Source organism: Nerophis ophidion, linkage group LG15 (genome assembly GCF_033978795.1).
Source record: "Nerophis ophidion isolate RoL-2023_Sa linkage group LG15, RoL_Noph_v1.0, whole genome shotgun sequence".
Classification (NCBI taxonomy): Eukaryota; Metazoa; Chordata; class Actinopteri; order Syngnathiformes; family Syngnathidae; genus Nerophis; species Nerophis ophidion.
This window is the reverse complement of record NC_084625.1, coordinates 6,762,056-6,783,835: the sequence shown is the minus strand read 5'-3', so window position 1 is coordinate 6,783,835 and position 21,780 is coordinate 6,762,056. Positions and strand designations below refer to the sequence as shown.

The window sequence follows — 21,780 nt, the reverse complement described above, 5'->3', positions numbered from 1 at the left end:
CACACACACACACACACTAGGTGTGGAATTTGTTCTCTGCATTTGACCCATCCCCTTGTTCACCCTCTGGGAGGTGAGGAGAGCAGTGGGCAGCAGCCGTGCCGCGCCCGGGAATAATTTTGGGTGATTTAACACCCAATTCCAACCCTTGATGCTCAGTGCCAAGCAGGGAAGTAATGGGTCCCATTTTTTTATAGTCTTTGGTATGACTCTGCCGGGATTTGAACTCACAACCTACTGATCTCAGGGCGGACACTCTAACCACTAGGCCACTGTGACAGTATTTTTCTTTTTTTCTAATTTTCATAAATGTCTAATGATAATGTCAATGAGTGATTTTTAATCACTTCTATGCTAAAATTATAACTAATATTGATACTGTTGTTGATAATATTGATTTTTGTTTCACTACTTTAGGTTTGTTCCGTGTCGTGTTTGTGTGTCTTCTCAATTGCTCTGGTTACTGCAGTTCTGAGTGTTGCTGAGTCAGGTTTGGTTTTGGAACTGGATTGCATTGTATTGCTGTGTATTGTTTTGTTGGATTGATAAAAAAAATACAAAAATTAAAAATCAATTTTTTAAAAATGAGAACCGATTCTGAATCGCATAACGTGAGAATCGCGATTCATATTCGAATCGATTTTTTCCCCACACCCCTATTATATATGTATGCATGTATGTATATATGTATGTATGTGTACATATATATGTACTGTATGTATGTATCTATATGTATGTATGTGTACATATATATGTATGTATGCATATGTATGTATGTGTACATATACATGTATGTACATAAATATGTATGGATGTGTACTTATATATGTGTATGTATGTGTTTATATGAGTACATACAGTATATGTATGTATATATATGTATGTATGTATATATATGTCTATATATAAATGTGTGTATATGTATATATGTGTACATATATGTATGTACTGTATATATACGTATATATATGTATATATGTATGTATATATATATATTTAAATTTATGTATGTGTATACGTGTATATATATATATGTGTATGTATATATATATATATATATATATATATATATATATATGTATATGTATATATGTGTGTGTGTATGTATGCATGTATTTTTATATGGATGTATATTAGACTTACACAAACTTTAATGATCCACAAGAGAAATTGTTTAACACAGTAGCTCAGTTACAATGATGGAAAGTGTAAGAATGGAGAGGACAATGCAGGTATAAATAGACTGAATATAGCAATATAAGATACCGGTATAACATATATGCAAATATATACAATATATACTTAATATGTGTACAGTATATTATATATACATATATATTCTGTCTATGACATATATACAATATATACCAGTTACCAACTACAATATTACATTATATGTGGCAGCCGCAGCATAAAATAAGTGGGTTGTACTTGTATAGCGCTTTTCTACCTTCAAGGTACTCAAAGCGCTTTGACACTACTTCCACATTTACCCATTCACACTCACATTCACACACTGATGGAGGGAGCTGCCATGCAAGGCGCTTACCAGCACCCATCAGGAGCAAGGGTGAAGTGTCTTGCTCAAGGACATAACGGATGTGACGAGGTTTGTACTAGGAGGGGATTGAACTAGGGACCCTCGGGTTGAGCACGGCCACTCTTTCACTTCGCCACACCGGAGAATGGAGAGTAGATCCAGCAGTAAAAAGAATATAGACATTAAAAACAAAGAGAAGTAGCTGACATAGAAGGTGTCAGCTAATAGACGGATATCATCTATTGCTGTATGGGGAGGGATTATACAGCTGGATGGAGTGTGGAATGAAGAAGTTCTTGAATCGCACAGTGCAGGAAGGAAGCTGAAGGAGCCTGTTGGAGTATAAACTCCGCTGTCCCTCAATTGTCTGGTGGAGTGGATGGGCAGGATTGTCCATGATGGCCAGAAGTTTGTCCAGTGTCCTCCTGTCCCTCACTGACGCAAATGCCTCCAACTGCGAGCACATAGTTTGGCCTGCTTTCCTACATATATATATGTATGTATATGTGTGTGTATCTATATACAATATGTATGTATGTGTGTGTATATATGTCTGTGTGTATATAGGTATATATACGGTAAATGTGTGTACAGGTATATATAAATGTATGTATGTGTGTAAATATTTGTGTGTGTGTGTGTATGTGTATATATATATAAAATCAGTGTTTCTCCCAGAATATTTGTCAATTAAGGTGGTGTCTCTCCAGTGGCAAGGGGTAGTCAGGATAGGGCTTGTGGCTGGGTGGGTGTAACGAACAGTGTAATTTGGCCTGTCGCCACCATCACGTCTTCATTTCATCGCTGTTACAGAAGCCAGCAAAAACACTCACAGGAAGTGTGGAGCAGACGGTTTCCACAAAGTAGTGCGAAGGCTTAGCATCAAAAGGATCCGCGTAAGGACCCGCTGAAGATGAAGTTGGCGGTGTCGTGGAAAGACCCGCTTTAGATCAATATGTCGGCTGCATCGTGGAAGGACCCACTGAAGACTAAGATAGCGACTGCGTCGTGGGAGGACTCACAACAAACCTCCACCTTTGGGTAAATCTCCCGATGGTCACTTAAAGGGGCCGCACCAAAATACTCACTCTTAACTGCATACATGAATGCTAAACCAGAACAACATTATGTGCACAATCGAACAATGACAGTGAATAATGACAACAAAGTCAAGTAAATAGGTGTGGTGAATTATGTCCTTAAAGCAACCGTTAAATCGTCGACTCTTTTAAGATAGTCCTAAAATATTCATTTGATTTAAACAACATAAATGTCTGACTTATTTAACTTATGTACAAAAAAAAAAGGAAGTCTAAGTCTTATTTGTGAACACTGTTTGTGTATGACAGACAACTTGGATCTGGTGTTAAGCGCTGCCTTATGAGTCATGTAGGAGAGGTATTTGTCTTTGGTCTTCTGTTTTTCGTCCACTTTCTACCGCTTGTCCCTCCCAGGGGTTCTGGAGTCTATCCCTCTCCTCTTCAATTTCAGTATGCTGAGTTGTTCGAGCATCTGCATGTGAAAGTTCTCGTCAGCTAACAATGATGTCACATGACCACAGAGACGACAAACATAGGAAACTTATGGGGGGAAAAAAGGTTTACCTCTCCTTTTTGTACCAAATAAATGCCACAACTGCGAGCACAGCGAGCGTTGCCAGCACCCCGATCACAATGTCCACATCACGTGAACGGCCTGCAACACAATCAGCGGGTAAATAGATGGTTGTAGTCAATAACTGTAATTATCATAGATATATACATAACTTTTGGGTTGTATTGTGTAGATGCACTGGTGTATAAGCTGCATCCACTAAATTTTAGATGAAAATATTTTTTTTTGCATATACTAGCCACACCAGACTATAAGCCGCAGATCCATACGTTTTAAAAGCAGTTATTTACACAAAAAGATTATGTAAATGTTTATTTATATACCATATTTTTCGGACTATAAGTCACAGTTTTCTTCATAGTTTGGCCAGGGGTGCGATTTATACTCAGGAGCGACTTATGTGTGAAATTATTAACACATTACTGTAAAATATCAAATAACATTATTTAGCTTATTCACGTAAGAGACTAGACGTATAAGATTAGGAGTGACAGATTGTTTGGTAAAGGTATAAAATCTTCTATATGTTATAGTTATTTGAATGACTCTTACCATAATATGTTACGTTAACATACCAGACGGCCATATTTGCATTATGGCCATCAGCAAAGAAAAATCTATTAATTATCTGCACCGATTGATAAGCCGAAGTAGTGTAGCGTCTTATAGTAAGATAAGCGGCTACGCTATTACAATAAGTCAGATGGTATCATCAGAAGATGCCATCCTCAGCCACTAGGGAGCATCTGTGGACAGCTATGATTTCCTATGATGGTATTGGCATTTATCTTCCAGCATGACCTTACCGCCCGCCATCTTCAAGAAGAAGGTGATCACGCGTGTTTCCGTGGCGTTGTCCACTTGGCACGTGTACGTTCCCTCATGGTCGCTGGACAGACTGTGCAGACCGAGACTGCCTGAAGTGGACACGTCCTTCACCTGCTCTTTCCACTCCTCACTGATGTCCTTAGCACCGTTGTTCATCTTCACGATGGTACGATTGTTGAACATCCAGACGACGCTCTTTTCACCAGTCAAGAAGGGACAGTTGATGACGGTCTCTGATCCAGAAACTCTGACAGTCGCTGAAATGGAACCAAAGAAGGTAAACAGAACTTGCAAATACTTCTTGCTGCTACCTGTGTACACACACTATCTCCCATAAGTGAGTACACCCCTCATCTTATGTAGTATTTCTTCTCAAGAGACAATACTATACAAATGGACAAACCTTAGAGTAGTCAGTGTGCAGCTTGTGTAGCAGTAAAGCCATTGTTGTGTAAATATCTGGCAACACAAATAAGTAGTAAAATAAGTCTGTCTTGTCTTACAGTCAAGCACGATGGTGGTAGCAGCGTGCATGAGTGCTGCCGATGCTGCGCTTCTTCATTAGTTTTGTGAGGCTCCAGCACCCTCCGGGACCACAAAATGGACAATCGGTAGAATTAAGATTGATATCATGAATTGTCATCAGTCAAGTATCTGCATGTCAAACACTTTTTCTCTAAATCCCAGCCTTAGACGGTCAGTAGTCACAAACTAACTTACTGTTCTGTTTTTTGGTGTCTTTTGGTAAGATAATTGTGTCTTGCCTCACGGTCTGAGGCTGCACATTGAGGGGAAATATGAATCCCAACACGGACTGTTATTAGGGATAGGCACCCTCCACTATCGACCGATATCAGTATTGGTTTGGGATACCAAAACATTGGAAAACAAAGTATGTTGACTTGTTTTTAATTGATGGTAAATCTATTCTCAGTAAACCACATCTCCCAGTGTCTGCATCACTCGTGCAGCCCCAAGTCAAGACGTTTCAACCTCCATGTTTGAGTGTAGATAAGATCTTACCACTCAGTTGTGTTCCCGGCCTTTTACACAATAATGTCTGTGTTGATTATTATCTCTACAGTACTGATATGTAAGCCATACACTAACTACCCATTTTTATGGTATTTTCACTTACAAGATGTCATGAAATGCTTGCTGACAAGTAAGGTCTGTCTTTTTGTGAGCTACTGTCTCCAGTTCTTACATCCGTTCTTCCAGGTGAGCCTCCTGCTGCTGTGGCTTCTAACGTCGCAGATGTAGTCCACCTGAGAAGTGTTGTCCCCCGCCACGACCAGCCAGCCGCTGATGCTGTAAAGTGTCTCCCCTGTGCCGTTGTCCACTTTCGTGGCGTTCTGGAGGGCGTGAGGAAGCAAAGGCTCGGTGGACCAGGTGAGTTGAGGCTCGGGGTAGATTCCGCTTGAGCTGCACGTCAGATTGTTGCCATCTTGCTGGATGTTGATTGTGGTGACCGCAGCTGGAAGACAAACAATGTTTTCTGGTGTTTGGTGTAACTCACGTCGTCACCTGAAAGTCCACTCACCTTCTACATGGAGGTTGATGAATGACTCCTTTTTTTCACTGATGGTTCCTACGTAGCACATGTACCTTCCCTCATCAGCTACAACCACTTTCTTCAACAAGAGAGAAGAATTCCCATCTTTAATGTGCTCCTTGAACAGTGAAGTCCTGTTCTTAAACTGTTTGTCCTGGAATAGCAGTTGGTCCGCACTGTTGTAGTATGAATGGGCATAAATGTCCTCCTTCAACTTCTTCTGCCAGTGTATGACCACATCTTGTCCAACAGTAAAGTTTGCCTGTAAAAGGCAGCTCTCATTGAGACGACACCAAACATCTTTGTCACCTGGAAAAACACCACAACCAATAAGAGATATTCTTTAGTGGTGGGAAATAAGTTTTCTTTCCCCTGTTGATTGTGAAAGTTTTTCCTTAACAGTCCAAAAAGTTCATGGTCTGTTTAATGTAATTGAGTGACACACTATAAAAATTGTCACATAAATGTAGCCCCTGTTGTTGCTGACTGTTATTGAAAACTTAAACAGCTCGTACAAACCCCGTTTCCATATGAGTTGGGAAATTGTGTTAAATGATAAATGATAAATGGGTTGTACTTGTATAGCGCTTTTCTACCTTCAAGGTACTCAAAGCGCTTTGACACTACTTCCACATTTACCCATTCACACACACATTCACACACTGATGGAGGGAGCTGCCATGCAAGGCGCCAACCAGCACCCATCAGGAGCAAGGATGAAGTGTCTTGCTCAGGACACAACGGACGTGACGAGGTTGGTACTAGGTGGGAATTGAACCAGGGACGCTCAGGTTGCGCACGGCTACTCTCCCACTGCGCCACGCCGTCCCTTAATGTTAGATGTAAATATAAACGGAATGCAATGATTTGCAAATCATTTTTAACCCATATTCAGTTGAATATGTTACAAAGACAACATATATGATGTTCAAACTCATAAACATTTTTGTTTTTGCAAATAATCATTACTTTTAAAATTTGATGCCAGCAACACATGACAAAGAAGTTGGGAAAGGTGGCAATAAATACTGATAAAGTTGAGGAATGCTCATTAAACACTTATTTGGAACATCCCACAGGTGTGCAGGCTAATTGGGAACAGGTGGGTGCCATGATTGGGTATAAAAACAGCTTCCCAAAAAATGCTCAGTCTTTCACAAGAAAGGATGGAGCGAGGTACACCCCTTTGTCCACAACTGCGTGAGCAAATAGTCAAACATTTTAAGAACAACGTTTCTCAAAATGCAATTGCAAGAAATTTAGGGATTTCAACATCTACGGTCCATATTATCATCAAAAGGTTCAGAGAATTTGGAGAAATCACTCCACGTAATCGGCATGGCCGGAAACCAACATTGAATGACCCTGACCTTCGATTCCTCAGACGGCACTGTATCAAAAACCGACATCAATCTCTAAAGGATATCACCACATGGGCTCAGGAACACTCCAGAAAACCCCAGTCACTAAATGCAGTTCGTCGTTACATCTGTAAGTGCATGTTAAAACTCTACTATGCAAAGCGAAAGCCATTTATCAACAACATCCAGAAACGCCACCGGCTTCTCTGGGCACGAGATCTTCTAAGATGGACTGATGCAAAGTGGAAAAGTGTTTTGTGGTCTGACGAGTCCACATTTTAAATTGTTTTTGGAAATATTCGACATGGTGTCATCCGGACCAAAGAGGAAGCGAACCATCCAGACTGTTATCGACACAAAGTTCAAAAGGCAGCATCTGTGATGGTATGGGGGTGCATTAGTGCCCAAGGCATGGGTAACTTACACATCTGTGAAGGCACCATTAATGCTGAAAGGTACATACAGGTTTTGGAACAACATATGCTGCCATCTAAGCGCTGTCTTTTTCATGGACACCTCTGCTTATTTTAGCAAGACAATGCCAAGCCACATACAGCATGTGTTACAACAGCGTGGCTTTGTAAAAAAAAAAAGTGTGGGTACTTTCCTGGCCCGCCTGCAGTCCAGACCTGTCTCCCATCGAAAATGTGTGGCGCATTTTGAAGCTTAAATACGACAGCGGAGACCCTGGACTGTTGAACGACTGAAGCTTTACATAAAACAAGAAAGGGAAAAATTCCACTTTCAAAGCTTCAACAATAAGTTTCCTCAGTTCCCAAACGTTTATTGTGTTGTTAAAAGAAAAGGTGATGTAACACAGTGGTGAACATGCCCTTTCCCAACTACTTTGGCACGTGTTGCAGCCATGAAATTCTAAGTTAATTATTATTTGCAAAAAAATAAAATAAAGTTTATGAGTTTGAACATCAAATATCTTGTCTTTGTAGTGCATTCAACTGAATATGGGTTGAAAATGATTTGCAAATCCTTGTATTCCGTTTATATTTACATCTAACACAATTTCCCAACTCATATGGAAACGGGGTTTGTATATATATATATATATATATATATATATATATATATATATATATATATATATATATATATATATATATATATAGCTCGCTGCATTGAGCCAAATCTTAGAACTGTCTGCATTGATTTATTTACTATAAATCAATCGATTATTGAGGTTTACTAATTGATTTTATTATCGTCCATATACGAATTGCGATGCATCTAAAAATTGATTTCCCCACCTCTACTACTGACTGTCGTCTACATGCTAACCACTCGGCCACTGTGCAACTTTTACAATGTCAACATATGTTAAAGATGCATCAATAATACATTTATCATTGAATTGTAGACCCTAAATCATACTCTAACCATTATGTGCCCAAAGAGTCCCACCTTTAGTCAATATCGCCCACCCAAGTCATACTTTCCCTCCAAAAGTGTTGAGTAGTAAGTAGTAAGCGGTCATGCCCATATATGGTCCTGGTTTTGACACTAAGCTGCCACCAGGTGACTGACACCTATGTAACGCCCACAGGTGACTTTTACCACAAAACCGAGTGGGCCTTTGGGTTACTATAAGGTTTTGGAACCTTCAAATCTCCAACAGCAGTTGTCTTACAAGTGGCAGATGAGAGCAGCGCCAGTCGGGCTGGTGTGATTTAAGACGGACCTCCACTGTAATTGAGTCCTCCGGCAGCTGGCTGTAAGCACCACAACCAGACCCAGCACATCTCTGCTCCCAATGGTGCCGTTGGAGAAAATGTGGGGGTCTCAGGCTTGCAGCCTGTGATCCACCTTAAACAAACTCCCGCAAAGGTTTTCTGTCGCAGAACAACAAGCTTCAATATCCGAGACTGACCTTAGATCTGTTGCTAAACTACGTCATACTGCAGGGGTCGGGAACCTTTTTGGCTGAGAGAGCCATACAAGCCAAACATTTTAAAAAGTATTTCCGTGAGAGCCATATAATTTTTTTAAGACTGAATACAACTAAATGCGTGATTTTTTAAGTAAGACCAACATTTTTAGAGTATAACAAGTCTCTTATTCTTTTTAATAACATTTTTATTCTGAAGCTAACCAACGGTAAATAAAATACTTCTTACCATTAACGTGACTTCTTGAACAAGTGCGGTAGGAACCGGATGAATGGATTAAAATTCATGAGAATGTTTTGTATTTTGAACGTTATTTTTGACACTGTGATTACCTGCGGAATTATTCATTACTTACCGTGTTCAGCAATGTCAGCTAAGATTTATCTGAGAGCCAGATGCAGTCATCAAAAGAGCCACATCTGGCTCTAGAGCCATAGGTTCCCTACCCCTGTCATACTGCAATTACTCTAGTCCAAAGATCCTTGACAGGGTTATTCATAAAGAATGAACAGATTTTATTTTACAATATTTTATTAAGGAAAAAAAGCAATAAAAAGTCCAACCAAGTCACAAGTATTCTACTCAAAATCAACTTTTATTTTAAGACTAAAGTCCGCTGGCTTGGTTTTATTGGCTCGCGAGACAGTTGAAGCTAATCATGGCTTATATTGGATGTATTTTTGAGTGTTAATAAAAACAAAAATCATTGCAGCTAAAAGTGAAACAAGGAAATACATTTAGAAAGAAAGAAATGTGACCTGACAGGTTAAATGTGACCAACATGGTGTGTCATCATGATCTTTACAATCTGTTTAATTTTAGCCTATATTGAAAAGTTTGACTTGTTCAAAGCGTTCTTCGCCTCCTCACACTTTTGCAGCTCTGACCCAACAAAGTCTATTCAACTTTTCATTCCATCCTTTTCTGCTGCTAAAACATGTTTGATGTTGTTGGAACCAAAGTAGGAGGTCATCCTTACCTCTGCTGACGACGGTCCACAGAAAAGTCACAAGCACCAAACAACCCCCAGTAATCCTCATTTTCACTCATTCAAAACAACCAGCAGGCTAAGCGAACCAACCTGGTCGGCCTGCCTGCCTGCTGGTTCTCTCTGAAGTAGTGAAACATTTATGATAGATGCTTGTGTCACACCCCAAACACGTGCTATCACTCTTTTACACAAGGTAACTTTGGCCAATGCCAGCCCGCTTAACTTACTTTCTTTCCTTCATTCTATCACACAGATGATCCTTTGCAACTTTTATTATTTATTAACAATATGGCACTTTGGAGGGCAGCACAGTGGAACAGGGGTTAGTCTCTGTGCCTCACAATACGAAGGTCCTCTGTTTGATCCTGGGCTCAGGATTTTTTTGTGTGGAGTTTGCATGTTCTCCCCGTGACTGCGTGGGTTCCCTCCGGTTCTTTCCTTCCACCTCCAAAGACATGCACCTGGGGATAGGTTGATTGGCAACACCGAATTGGTCCGAGTGTCTGGTTGTTGTCTGTCTATCTGTGTTGGCCCTGCGATGAGGTGGCAACCTGTCCAGGGTGTACACCGCCTTCAGCCCAAATGCAGCTGAGATAGGCTCCAGCATCCCCCGCCACCCCGAAAGTTAATTGCACTTTGGTGAATATTTGACAACGTTTTCTTTTTGTGAGAAGAGAAGCTTCATTCTGCAGCAAGCAGAACACATCCAGCATCACTGATGTCTCTTGTAGTTGTCAAAAGTTTGCTTTGTTTCTTGCATTGAACAAAGACAACACAGCACCGAGTCAGAATCCTTGTGTGTTAAACATACTTGGCCGATAAAAGTGATTCTGATGAGTGACTTAATGTACAGAATGTGTGGATGAAAAGGTGGGATCAGGAGAGGTCCGCCTGTCTGTTGTTGTTGCCAGCAAGACATCTTTCATTCTCACTCATTTGACTCTCACCACCATCTAAAAATCACAAAGAAGAGCAGCTTTGTGACAAATTCTTGTTGGTTTGCTCTTGCTCCATCTAGTGGAAATGTGTGTTACTGCAGTTTGATGACCTTTTACTGAGTTCAACTCTGTCACCTCCTCAGGGTTACTCCTGGGCCTGTTGGAGGCACTTCCTGACAGCAAAACAAACACAGTGAGACATTTTGACGCACACACCCGCAAATCTCCTTGTCTGTCGTCTCTACTTTTATACTTCCAGTAAGCAAACCCAGCAGCCACCAGAACCAGCAAGACCACGGCCAGGATCCCCCAGTATGACTTCCTACCCAACCTGCTTGGACTCACTGCATGCGACAAACAAACAGGACACACATGGATATGATATGTTTCCTAGGTGTGATCAGCTGACATGTAAGTGGGTAGGTCAGAAGATTCCTGCCAGCACCCTGACCACAATATACACAACACCTGAACAGCCTGCAACACAATTAGCAGATGCCATCCTCAGCCACTAGGGAGCATCTGTGGACAGCTATGATTTCCTATGACGGTATTAGCATTTATCTTCCAGCACGACCTTACCGCCCGCCGTACTCAAGAAGAAGGTGATCACGCGTGTTTCTGTGGCGTTGTCCACTTGGCACGTGTACGTTCCCTCATGGTCGCTGGACAGACTGTGCAGACCGAGGTTGCCTGAAGTGGACACGTCCTTCACCTGCTTTTTCCACTCCTCACTGATGTCCTTAGCACCGTTGTTCATCTTCACGATGGTACGATTGTTGAACATCCAGACGACGCTCCTGTCACCAGTCAAGAAGGGACAGTTGATGACGGTCTCTGATCCAGAAACTCTGACAGTCGCTGAAATGGAACCAAAGAAGGTAAACAGACCTTGCAAATACTTCTTGCTGCTACCTGTGTACACACACTATCTCCCATAAGTGAGTACACCCCTCATCTTATGTTGTATTTCTTCTCAAGAGACAATATTATACAAATGGACAAACCTTAGATTAGTCAGTGTACAGGTTGTGTAGCAGTAAAGCCATTGTGGTGTAAAGTCAAGCACGATGGTGGTAGCAGCGTGCGTGAGTGTTGCCGATGCTGCGCTTCTTCTTTAGTTTTGTGAGGCTCCAGCACTCTCCGCGACCACAAAATGGACAAGCGTTAGAATTAAGATGGATGTCATGAATTGTCATCAGTCAAGTATCTGCATGTCAAACACTTTTTTCCTAAATCCCAGCTTTAGATTGTCAGTAGCCACAAACTAACTTATTTTTCTGTTTTTTGGAGTCTTTTGGCAAGATAATTGTGTCTTGCCTCAAAGTCTGAGGCTGCACAGGAGAGCTGCGGTTCATTGAGGGGAGATATGAATCCCAACAGGCACGTGATTTTTCCGTCTAAAGTCGGAATTCCGTCTTTTTTAATCTCGGGGGGGGGAAAAAAATGATCTTCCGTGTTTCCGTTTTTTTTTCCGACCCTGAGTCAAGATTCGTTTACTTGCCGATTCGTCTTTTGCAATCGAGACGTAGCTTATATTACGTCGTAGTTGATTGGTCGATATGTCCCTTGTGACCAATCAGGACATCTGTTGTGAATGAAGACGTCATTACCGCCATTTTCCAAATGTAAACGGTGTCGGTTCTCGAGATAAAGGACGCTTCACGAGGTTTCAAGGCTTTGGTAGTACATGCGAAACGCCAAAAACATATGAAACAACTTGAAGCAAGGAAAACAAACTTTTCCCTAGCTGGTACTTTTGGATGTCAACCTAAAGTGAGCAAACCTTATGGACTTCATCCTTTGTTTACATCAACAACTGCCGTAGACATCGAGAGGAAAGATCCACCCAAACAACCCACTTCAGTTGCAGACAGGGTAGTTAATAATGAGGTAAGCTACAAAATATTTGCTTGCAAAGTACGCATGTTTGTTTAAATATTAACCAATTATTGCTTTGCGAAATATAAATGTTTTTTTCTAAAAATAAAAAGCCACTTGAAAATATATTATGAAATTACAGAAATTCAAAGAGTCGCATTATTGATTCCAGTTAACAATTTATTTGAAATAAATTTGCATATAATACTATTTTGTAATATAAAGTTCTTATGTAGTCTCTTGAAACAATATTGTCAGTGGGGTAACAATCTTGAAGGTAAATATTTTCACACTTGTTTCATGCAATATGTCAGTGTCCTCACATTATTATTATTTCCTATTTTCAAAAACGAGTAAACAATACTAAACATGTTTAATTATTTTCATAAATTTATATCCTATTTTGGCGAAAAGAATGAAATGTTAACATTTGGTATTTTGTTATATTTATAACTAAACTTGTAGGCAATTAGGCATATACATTAAAACTGTGAATTGTTATTAGTGGTTGGAATAGAATAGAGTTTTATTGTCATTATTGCAATGAACAGGTTCAAAGAACAACGAAATTGGAGCAGATCCCCTAAGGTGCATATACAATATGGTAATATAAATAGTAAAAAAAAAAGATAGAAATGAGAGATGTATCTATGTATATGTATATATATCCACACAGATGCATGTATGCATGCATATGAATATATATACACACATACATATAACATTATTAACGTATTATTTTCGGGTCTCCCCATGTCTAGCATTAAAAGATTACAGTTGGTACAAAATGCGGCTGCAAGACTTTTGACAAGAACAAGAAAGTTTGATCACATTACACCTGTACTGGCTCACCTGCACTGGCTTCCTGTGCACTTAAGATGTGACTTTAAGGTTTTACTACTTGCGTATAAAATACTACACGGTCTAGCTCCATCCTATCTTGCCGATTGTATTGTACCATATGTCCCGGCAAGAAATCTGCGTTCAAAAGACTCCGGCTTATTAGTGATTCCCAAAGCCTAAAAAAAGTCTGCGGGCTATAGAGCGTTTTCATTTCGGGCTCCAGTACTCTGGAATGCCCTCCCGGTAACAGTTCGAGATGCCACCTCAGTAGAAGCATTTAAGTCTCACCTTAAAACTCATTTGTATACTCTAGCCTTTAAATAGACCTCCTTTTTAGACCAGTTGATCTGCCGTTTCTTTTCTTTTTCTCCTATGTCCCACTCTCCCTTGTGGAGGGGGTCCGGTCCGATCCGGTGGCCATGTACTGCTTGCCTGTGTATCGGCTGGGGACATCTCTGCGCTGCTGATCCGCCTCCGCTTGGGATGGTTTCCTGCTGGCTCTGCTGTGAACGGGACTCTCGCTGCTGTGTTGGATCCATTGTGGATTGAACTTTCACAGTATCATGTTAGACCCGCTCGACATTCATTGCTTTCGTCCTCTCCAAGGTTCTCATAGTCATCATTGTCACCGACGTCCCACTGGGTGTGAGTTTTCCTTGCCCTTATGTGGGCCTATTGAGGATGTGGTAGTGGTTTGTATTGTGGTTTGTGCAGCCCTTTGAGACACTAGTGATTTAGGGCTATATAAGTAAACATTGATAGATTGATTGATTGATTGATTATTGCACATTGTAGTCCGAAAAAAAAAGAAAGAAAAAAATTAAACATGACACATGAGGACATGATGGACATATTGTGCTCACTCAGTGCCTGTTTAATGCTACTATAACTCTTGGGTAAAAGCTGTTTTTTAGTCTATTGGGGCTTGCTTTTAGCACCCTATAGTGTCTGCCCGAGTGTAGTAGTTCCGGGTGACTGTGCCCGGGGTGGAATGGGTCTTTCAGGATGCTCTGTGCTTTCCTGAGACAGCGGGAGCTGTACAGGTCAGCCGGGGGGGGGGGGCATCCGATGATATTCTGGGCGGTCTTTATGACCCTCTGGAGCGCCGTTCTCTCTGCGGCCGTGCAGCTGCTGAACCACACGCAGATGCAGTAGGTCAGGATGCTCTCAATGGAGCACCGGTAGAAAGACACTAGCAGTTCCTGAGAGAGGTGGTTGTTCCTGAGTATTCTCAGGAAGTGCAGTCTCTGGTGTGCCTTCTTGATGGTAGCCGTGGTGTTGGTTCTCCAGGATAGGTCATCGGCCAGGTGGACTCCCAGGAAGCGGAAGTCGGAGACCCTCTCCACACAGTCACCACTGATGATCAGGGGCAGGAGGTCAGTTTTTTTCCTCCTGAAGTCTATGACCAGCTCCTTGGTCTTGGAGGTGTTCAGGGCCAGGTTGTTGACTGTGCACCAATCCGACTGCTTCTCCATCTCGTCCCGATATGCAGCCTCATCTTCCTCTGAGATGAACCCCGCTATAGTGGTGTCATCCGCAAATTTGATGATGGAGTTGCTGGAGTGGGCAGGTGTGCAGTCGTATTTGTAGATGGAGTAGAGAAGGGGGCTCAGCACGCAGCCTTGTGGAGAGCCGGTGCTGAGGTACAGTCTCAATGACATGTGGCGACCCAACTGCACCCTCTGGGGGCGGTTAGATAAGAAGTCTTTAATCCACGTGCAGGAGTTCGATAGACCCAGGTCTGACAGTTTGGACACCAGTCTATCAGGTATAATGGTGCTAAATGCCGAGATATTATCCACAAAAAGCAGCCGCACGTATCTCCCCCCTGTCTCCAGGTGACCCAGGGAGGAGTGTAGGGCTGTGGCGATGGCGTCCTCTGTGGACCTGTTGGCTCTGTAGGCAAACTGGTGTGGGTCGAGCTCGGGAGGGAGGACTGAGGTAATATGGGTCCGTACCAGCTTCTCGACGCACTTCATAGCAATAGGTGTAAGTGCAACTGGAAGGTAGTCATTCAGGCAGCTGATGGAGTTCTTCTTCGGCACCGGGATTATTGTGGAGGTCTTCAGGCATGATGGGATGATGGCCTGAGAGAGGGATTGGGTGAAGATCTAGTAAATACTCCAGCCAGCTGGTCTGCAAAGTCTCTCAGTACCAGTCCCAGGACCCCATCTGGCCCGTAGCCTTCCTCGGGTTCACTGCCCTCAGCGTGCGTCTCACCTCATGCTCCTCCAGTACAAGGGTGCAGCTGCAGTGGGTGTTAGGTGGGGGTGTTGTGACAGCTGCAGGTGTTTTTCTCTCGAATCGGGCGAAGAAGCTGTTTAGCTCCCCCGCTCGAGAGACGTCGCCATCAGCCGAACGGTTACTGGTTCTGAAGTTGGTCATGTGTTTTATTCCTTCCCATACCTCCTTGGTGTTGTTGTTCTGCAGGTGGTCTTCCATTTTCCTCCTGTGTTCGGCTTTTGCCTCTCTGATGCCTCTCTTCAGATTGCCTCTGGCAGCACTGTAGACTGCCTGGTCCTGCGCTTTGAAGGCACTGTCTCTCTCTTTGAGTAAGCCTTGGACTGTTTTGGTCATCCAGGGCTTCCTGTTGGGGTAGACCCGGATGTGCTTGTCCACTTTTTGGGCAACACACATACAGTATGTTGCAAAATAAGTGTATTGTCTTACAGTCAAGCACGATGGGAGTAGCAGCATGCATGAGTGCTGCCCATGCTGCGCTTCTTCTTGAGTTTTGTGAGGCTCCAGCACCCCCAGCGACCCCGAAAGGGACAAGCGGTAGAAAATGGATGGATATCATGAATTGTCATGTTACATCCGTCAAGTATCTGCATGTCAAACACTTGGTTCCTAAATCTCTGTGTTAAATCGTCAGTATCGACAAAACTAACTTATTGTTTTTTTTTTTTTAGTCTTTTGCCAAGATAATTGTGTCTTGCCTCACAGTCTGAGGCTGCACAGGAGAACTGCGGTTCATTGAGTGGAGATATGAATCCCAATGGGTATTGTAATTAGGGATGGGTACAATTCACATTTTAACCGATATCAGTATTGGTTTGGGACACCAATACATTGGAAAACAAAATATGTTGACTTGTTTTTAATTGATGATAAATCTAATCTCAGTAAACCACATCTCCCAATGTCTGCATCACTCGTGCAGCCCCAAGTCAAGACGTTACGACCTCCATGTTTGAGTGTAGATAATATCTTACCACTTACTTGTGTTACCGGCCTTTTACACAATAATGTCTGTGTTGATTATTATCTCTGCAGTACTGATATGTAAGCCATACACTGACTACTCTAATTACTGCCCATTTTTATGCTATTTTCTTTTACAAGATGTCATGAAATGCTTGCTGACAAGTAAGGTCTGTCTTTTTGTGAGCTACTGTCTCCAGTTCTTACATCCGTTCTTCCAGGTGAGCCTCCTGCTGCTGTGGCTTCTAACGTCGCAGATGTAGTCCACCTGAGAAGTGTTGTCCCCCGCCACGACCAGCCAGCCGCTGATGCTGTAAAGTGTCTCCCCTGTGCCGTTGTCCACTTTCGTGGCGTTCTGGAGGGCGTGAGGAAGCAAAGGCTCGGTGGACCAGGTGAGTTGAGGCTCGGGGTAGATTCCGCTTGAGCTGCACGTCAGATTGTTGCCATCTTGCTGGATGTTGATTGTGGTGACCGCAGCTGGAAGACAAACATTTTTTTTCTGGTGTTTGGTGTAACTCACGTCGTCACCTGAAAGTCCACTCACCTTCTACATGGAGGTTGATGAATGACTCCTTTTTTTCACTGATGGTTCTTACGTAGCACATGTACCTTCCCTCATCAGCTACAACCACTTTCTTCAACAAGAGAGTAGAATTCCCATCTTTAATGTGCTCCTTGAACAGGGAAGTCCTGTTCTTAAACTGTTTGTCCTGGAATAGCAGTTGGTCCACACTGTAGTAGTATGAATGGGCATAAATGTCCTTCTCCAACTTCTTCTGCCAGTGTATGACCTCGACTTGTCCAACATTAAAGTTTGCCTGTAAAAGGCAGCTCTCATTGAGACGACACCAACCATCTTTGTCACCTGGAAAAACACCACAACCAATAAGAGATATTCTTTAGTGGTGGGAAATAAGTTTTCTTTCCCCTGTTGATTGTGAAAGTTTTTCTTTAACAGTCCAAAAAGTTCATGGTCTGTTTAATGTAATTGAGTGACACACTATAAAAATTGTCACATAAATGTAGCCCCTGTTGTTGCTGACTGTTATTGAAAACTTAAACAGCTCGTACAAACCCTGTTTCCATATGAGTTGGGAAATTGTGTTACAAGTAAATATAAACGGAATACAATGATTTGCAAATCATTTTCAACCCATATTCAGTTGAATATGCTACAAAGACAACATATTTGATGTTCAAACTGATAAACATTTTTTTTTTTGCAAATAATCATTACCTTTAAAATTTGATGCCAGCAACACGTGACAAAGAAGTTGGGAAAGGTGGAAATAAATACTGATAAAGTCGAGGAATGCTCATCAAACACTTATTTGGAACATCCCACAGGTGTGCGGGCTAATTGGGAACAGGTGGGTGCCATGATTGGGTATAAAAACAGCTTCCCAAAAAATGCTCAGTCTTTCACAAGAAAGGATGGGGCGAGGTACACCCCTTTGTCCACAACTGCGTGAGCAAATAGTCAAACAGTTTAAGAACAACGTTTCTCAAAGTGCAATTGCAAGAAATTTAGGGATTTCAACATCTACGGTCCATAATGTCATCAAAAGGTTCAGAGGATTTGGAGAAATCACTCCACGTAATCGGCATGGCCGGAAACCAACATTGAATGACCCTGACTTTCGATCCCTCAGACGGCACTGTATCAAAAACCGACATCAATCTCTAAAGGATATCACCACATGGGTTCAGGAACACTCCAGAAAACCACAGTCACTAAATGTAGTTTGTCGTTACATCTGTAAGTGCATGTTAAAGCTCTACTTTGCAAAGCGAAAGCCATTTATCAACAACATCCAGAAACGCCACCGGCTTCTCTGGGCCCGAGATCTTCTAGGATGGACTGATGCAAAGTGGAAAAGTGTTCTGTGGTCTGACGAGTCCACATTTTAAATTGTTTTTGGAAATATTCGAAATCCTGTCATCCGGACCAAAGGGGAAGCGAACCATCCAGACTGTTATCGACGCAGAGTTCAAAAGCCAGCATCGGTGATGGTATGGGGGTGCATTAGTGCCCAAGGCAGGGCTAACTTACACATCTGTGAAGGCACCATTAATGCTGAAAGGTACATACAGGTTTTGGAACAACATATGCTGCCATCTAAGCGCAGTCTTTTCCATGGACACCCCTGCTTATTTCAGCAAGACAATGCCAAGCCACATTCAGCATGTTACAACAGCGTGGCTTTGTCATAAAAAGAGTGCGGGTACTTTCCTGGCTCGCCTGCAGTCCAGACCTGTCTCCCTTCGAAAATGTGTGGTGCATTATGAAGCGTAAAATGTGACAGCAGAGACCCCGGACTGTTGAACGACTGAAGCTCTACATAAAACATAAATGGGAAAGAATTCCACTTTCAAAGCTTCAACAATTAGTTTCCTCAGTTCCCAAACGTTTATTGAGTGTTGTTAAAAGAAAAGGTGATGTAACACAATGGTGAACATGCCCTTTCCCAACTACTTTGGCACGTGTTGCAGCCATGAAATTCTAAGTTAATTATTATTTGCAAAAAAATAAAATAAAGTTTATGAGTTTGAACATCAAATATCTTGTCTTTGTAGTGCATTCAATTGAATATGGGTTGAAAAGGATTTGCAAATCATTGTATCCCGTTTATATTTACATCTAACACAAATTCCTAACTCATATGGAAACGGGGTTTGTATATATGTCTGTGTATATATACATATATATATATATATATAGCTCGCTGCAAATCGAGCCAAATCTTAGAACTGTCTGCATTGATTTATTTACAATAAATCAATCGATTATTGAGGTTTACTAATTGATTTTATTATCGTCCATGTACGAATTGCGATGCATCTAAAAATTTATTTCCCCACCTCTACTACTGACTGTCGTCTACATGCTAACCACTCGGCCACTGTGCAACTTTTACAATGTCAACATATGTTAATTAAAGATGCATCAATAATACATATATCATTGAATTGTAGACCCTAAATCATACTCTAACCATTAGGTGCCCAAAGAGTCCCACCTTTAGTCAATATCGCCCACCCTAATCATACTTTCCCTCCAAACATGTTGAGGGCAGAAGTAGTAAGCGGTCATGCCCATATATGGTCCTGGTTTTGACATTAAGCTGCCACCAGGTGACACCTATATAACGCCCACAGGTGACTTTTACCACAAAACCGAGTGGGCCTTTGGGTTACGATAAGGTTTTGGAACCTTCAAATCTCCAACAGCAGTTGTCTTACAAGTGGCAGATGAGAGCAGCGCCAGTCGGGCTGGTGTGATTTAAGACGGACCTCCACTGTAATTGAGTCCTCCGGCAGCTGGCTGTAAGCACCACAACCAGACCCAGCACATCTCTGCTCCCAATGGTGCCGTTGGAGAAAATGTGGGGGTCTCAGGCTTGCAACCTGTGATCCACCTTAAACAAAGTCCCGCAAAGGTTTTCTGTCGCAGAACAACAAGCTTCAATATCCGAGACTGACCGTAGATCTGTTGCTAAACTACGTCATACTGCAATTACTCTAGTCCAAAGATCCTTGACAGGGTTATCCATAAAGAATGAACAGATTTCATTTTACAATATTTTATTAAGGAAAAAAAGCAATAAAAAGTCCAACCAAGTCACAAGTATTCTACTCACAATCAACTTTTATTTTAAGTGTTTGTTTGCACAAGCTGGACAAAAGGCTGCTAATGAGTAAAGACTAAAGTCCGCTGGCTTGGTTTTATTGGCTCGCGAGACAGTTGAAGCTAATCATGGCTTATATTGGATGTATTTTTGAGTGTTAATAAAAACAAAAATCAGTGCAGCTAAAAGTGTAACAAGGAAATACATTTAGAAAGAAAGAAATGTGACCTGACAGGTTAAATGTGACAAACATGGTGTGTCATCATGATCTTTACAATCTGTTTATTTTGAGCCTTTATTGCAAATTATGACTTGTTCAAAGCGTTCTTCGCCTCCTCACACTTTTGCGGCTCTGACACAACAAAGTCTATTCAACTTTTCATTCCATCCTTTTCTGCTGCTAAAACATGTATTTGATGTTGTTGGAACCAAAGTAGGAGGTCATCCTTACCTCTGCTGACGACGGTCCACAGAAAAGTCACAAGCACCAAACAACCCCCAGTAATCCTCATTTTCACTCATTCAAAATAACCAGCAGGCTAAGCTAACCAACCTGGTCGGCCTGCCTGCCTGCTGGTTCTCTCTGAAGTAGTGAAACATTTATGATAGGTGCTTGTGTCACACCCCAAACACGTGCTATCACTCTTTTACACAAGGTAACTTTGGCCAATGCCAGCCCACATACCTCACATTCTTTCCTTCATTCTATCACACAGATGATCCTTTGCAACTTTTATTATTTATTAACAATACGGCACTTTGGAGGGCAGCACAGTGGAACAGGGGTTAGTGCGTGTGCCTCACAATACGAAGGTCCTGTGTTTGATCCTGGGCTCAGGATTTTTCTGTGTGGAGTTTGCATGTTCTCCCCGTGACTGCGTGGGTTCCCTCCGTGTACTCCGGCTTCCTTCCACCTCCAAAGACATGCACCTGGGGATAGGTTGATTGGCAACACCGAATTGGTCCGAGTGTCTGGTTGTTGTCTGTCTATCTGTGTTGGCCCTGCGATGAGGTGGCAACCTGTCCAGGGTGTACACCGCCTTCAGCTTAAATGCAGCTGAGATATGCTCCAGCATCCCCCGCCACCCCGAAAGTTAATTGCACTTTGGTGAATATTTGACAACGTTTTCTTTTTGTGAGAAGAGAAGCTTCATTCTGCAGCAAGCAGAACACATCCAGCATCACTGATGTCTCTTGTAGTTGTCAAAAGTTTGCTTTGTTTCTTGCATTGAACAAAGACAACACAGCACCGAGTCAGAATCCTTGTGTGTTAAACATACTTGGCCGATAAAAGTGATTCTGATGAGTGACTTAATGTACAGAATGTGTGGATGAAAAGGTGGGATCAGGAGAGGTCTGCCTGTCGATGTTGCCAGCAAGACAGCTTTCATTCTCACTCGTTTGACTCTCACCAACATCTAAAAATCACAAAGAAGAGCAGCTTTGTGACAAATTCTTGTTGGTTTGCTCTTGCTCCATCTAGTGGAAATGTGTG

The 21,780-nt window shown here is 42.0% G+C and overlaps 2 protein-coding genes across 5 annotated transcripts in view; both read right to left on the bottom strand.

The window, feature by feature from the left end:
• Window positions 1-1,133: 1,133 nt before the first annotated feature.
• LOC133569154 (uncharacterized) lies at window positions 1,134-20,877 on the bottom strand. The gene is made up of 9 exons (XM_061921337.1): window positions 20,737-20,877; window positions 17,201-17,521; window positions 16,864-17,133; window positions 11,311-11,589; window positions 5,526-5,846; window positions 5,190-5,459; window positions 3,961-4,239; window positions 3,145-3,235; window positions 1,134-3,052 (listed from the first exon to the last, which is right to left on the bottom strand). Exons 1-9 carry the CDS (start codon window positions 20,795-20,797, stop codon window positions 3,028-3,030), a joined length of 1,917 nt encoding a protein of 638 aa, XP_061777321.1. The 5' UTR covers window positions 20,798-20,877; the 3' UTR covers window positions 1,134-3,027.
• LOC133569153 (uncharacterized) overlaps window positions 9,376-21,780 on the bottom strand; it is a 44,462-nt gene continuing 32,057 nt past the window's right edge. Inside the window, exons 10-12 of one of the 4 annotated variants that reach the window (XM_061921334.1) lie at window positions 10,974-11,072; window positions 10,839-10,901; window positions 9,376-10,743 (exon numbers count right to left, since the gene is read on the bottom strand). In XM_061921334.1, coding sequence (XP_061777318.1) covers window positions 10,667-10,743; window positions 10,839-10,901; window positions 10,974-11,072 — 239 coding nt within the window. In that variant the 3' untranslated portion in view covers window positions 9,376-10,666. Of the gene's footprint in view, window positions 10,744-10,838; window positions 10,902-10,973; window positions 11,073-20,285; window positions 21,704-21,780 lie in introns of those variants that run through there. The other 3 variants (XM_061921335.1, XM_061921336.1, XM_061921333.1) reach the window with 3 other exon arrangements.

What these genes read in the sequence shown, in the direction of transcription:
- LOC133569154 (XM_061921337.1), bottom strand. Translation starts at nt 20,797, where the DNA reads ATGAGGATTACTGGGGGTTGTTTGGTGCTTGTGACTTTTCTGTGGACC. An exon ending in CTTCTTGAAGATGGCGGGCG is followed by an intron (nt 3,236 to 3,960) that starts GTAAGGTCATGC and finishes ATTGTGTTGCAG; the next exon opens with GCCGTTCACGTGATGTGGAC. An exon ending in ATTTGGTACAAAAAGGAGAG is followed by an intron (nt 3,053 to 3,144) that starts GTAAACCTTTTT and finishes TTTCACATGCAG; the next exon opens with ATGCTCGAACAACTCAGCAT.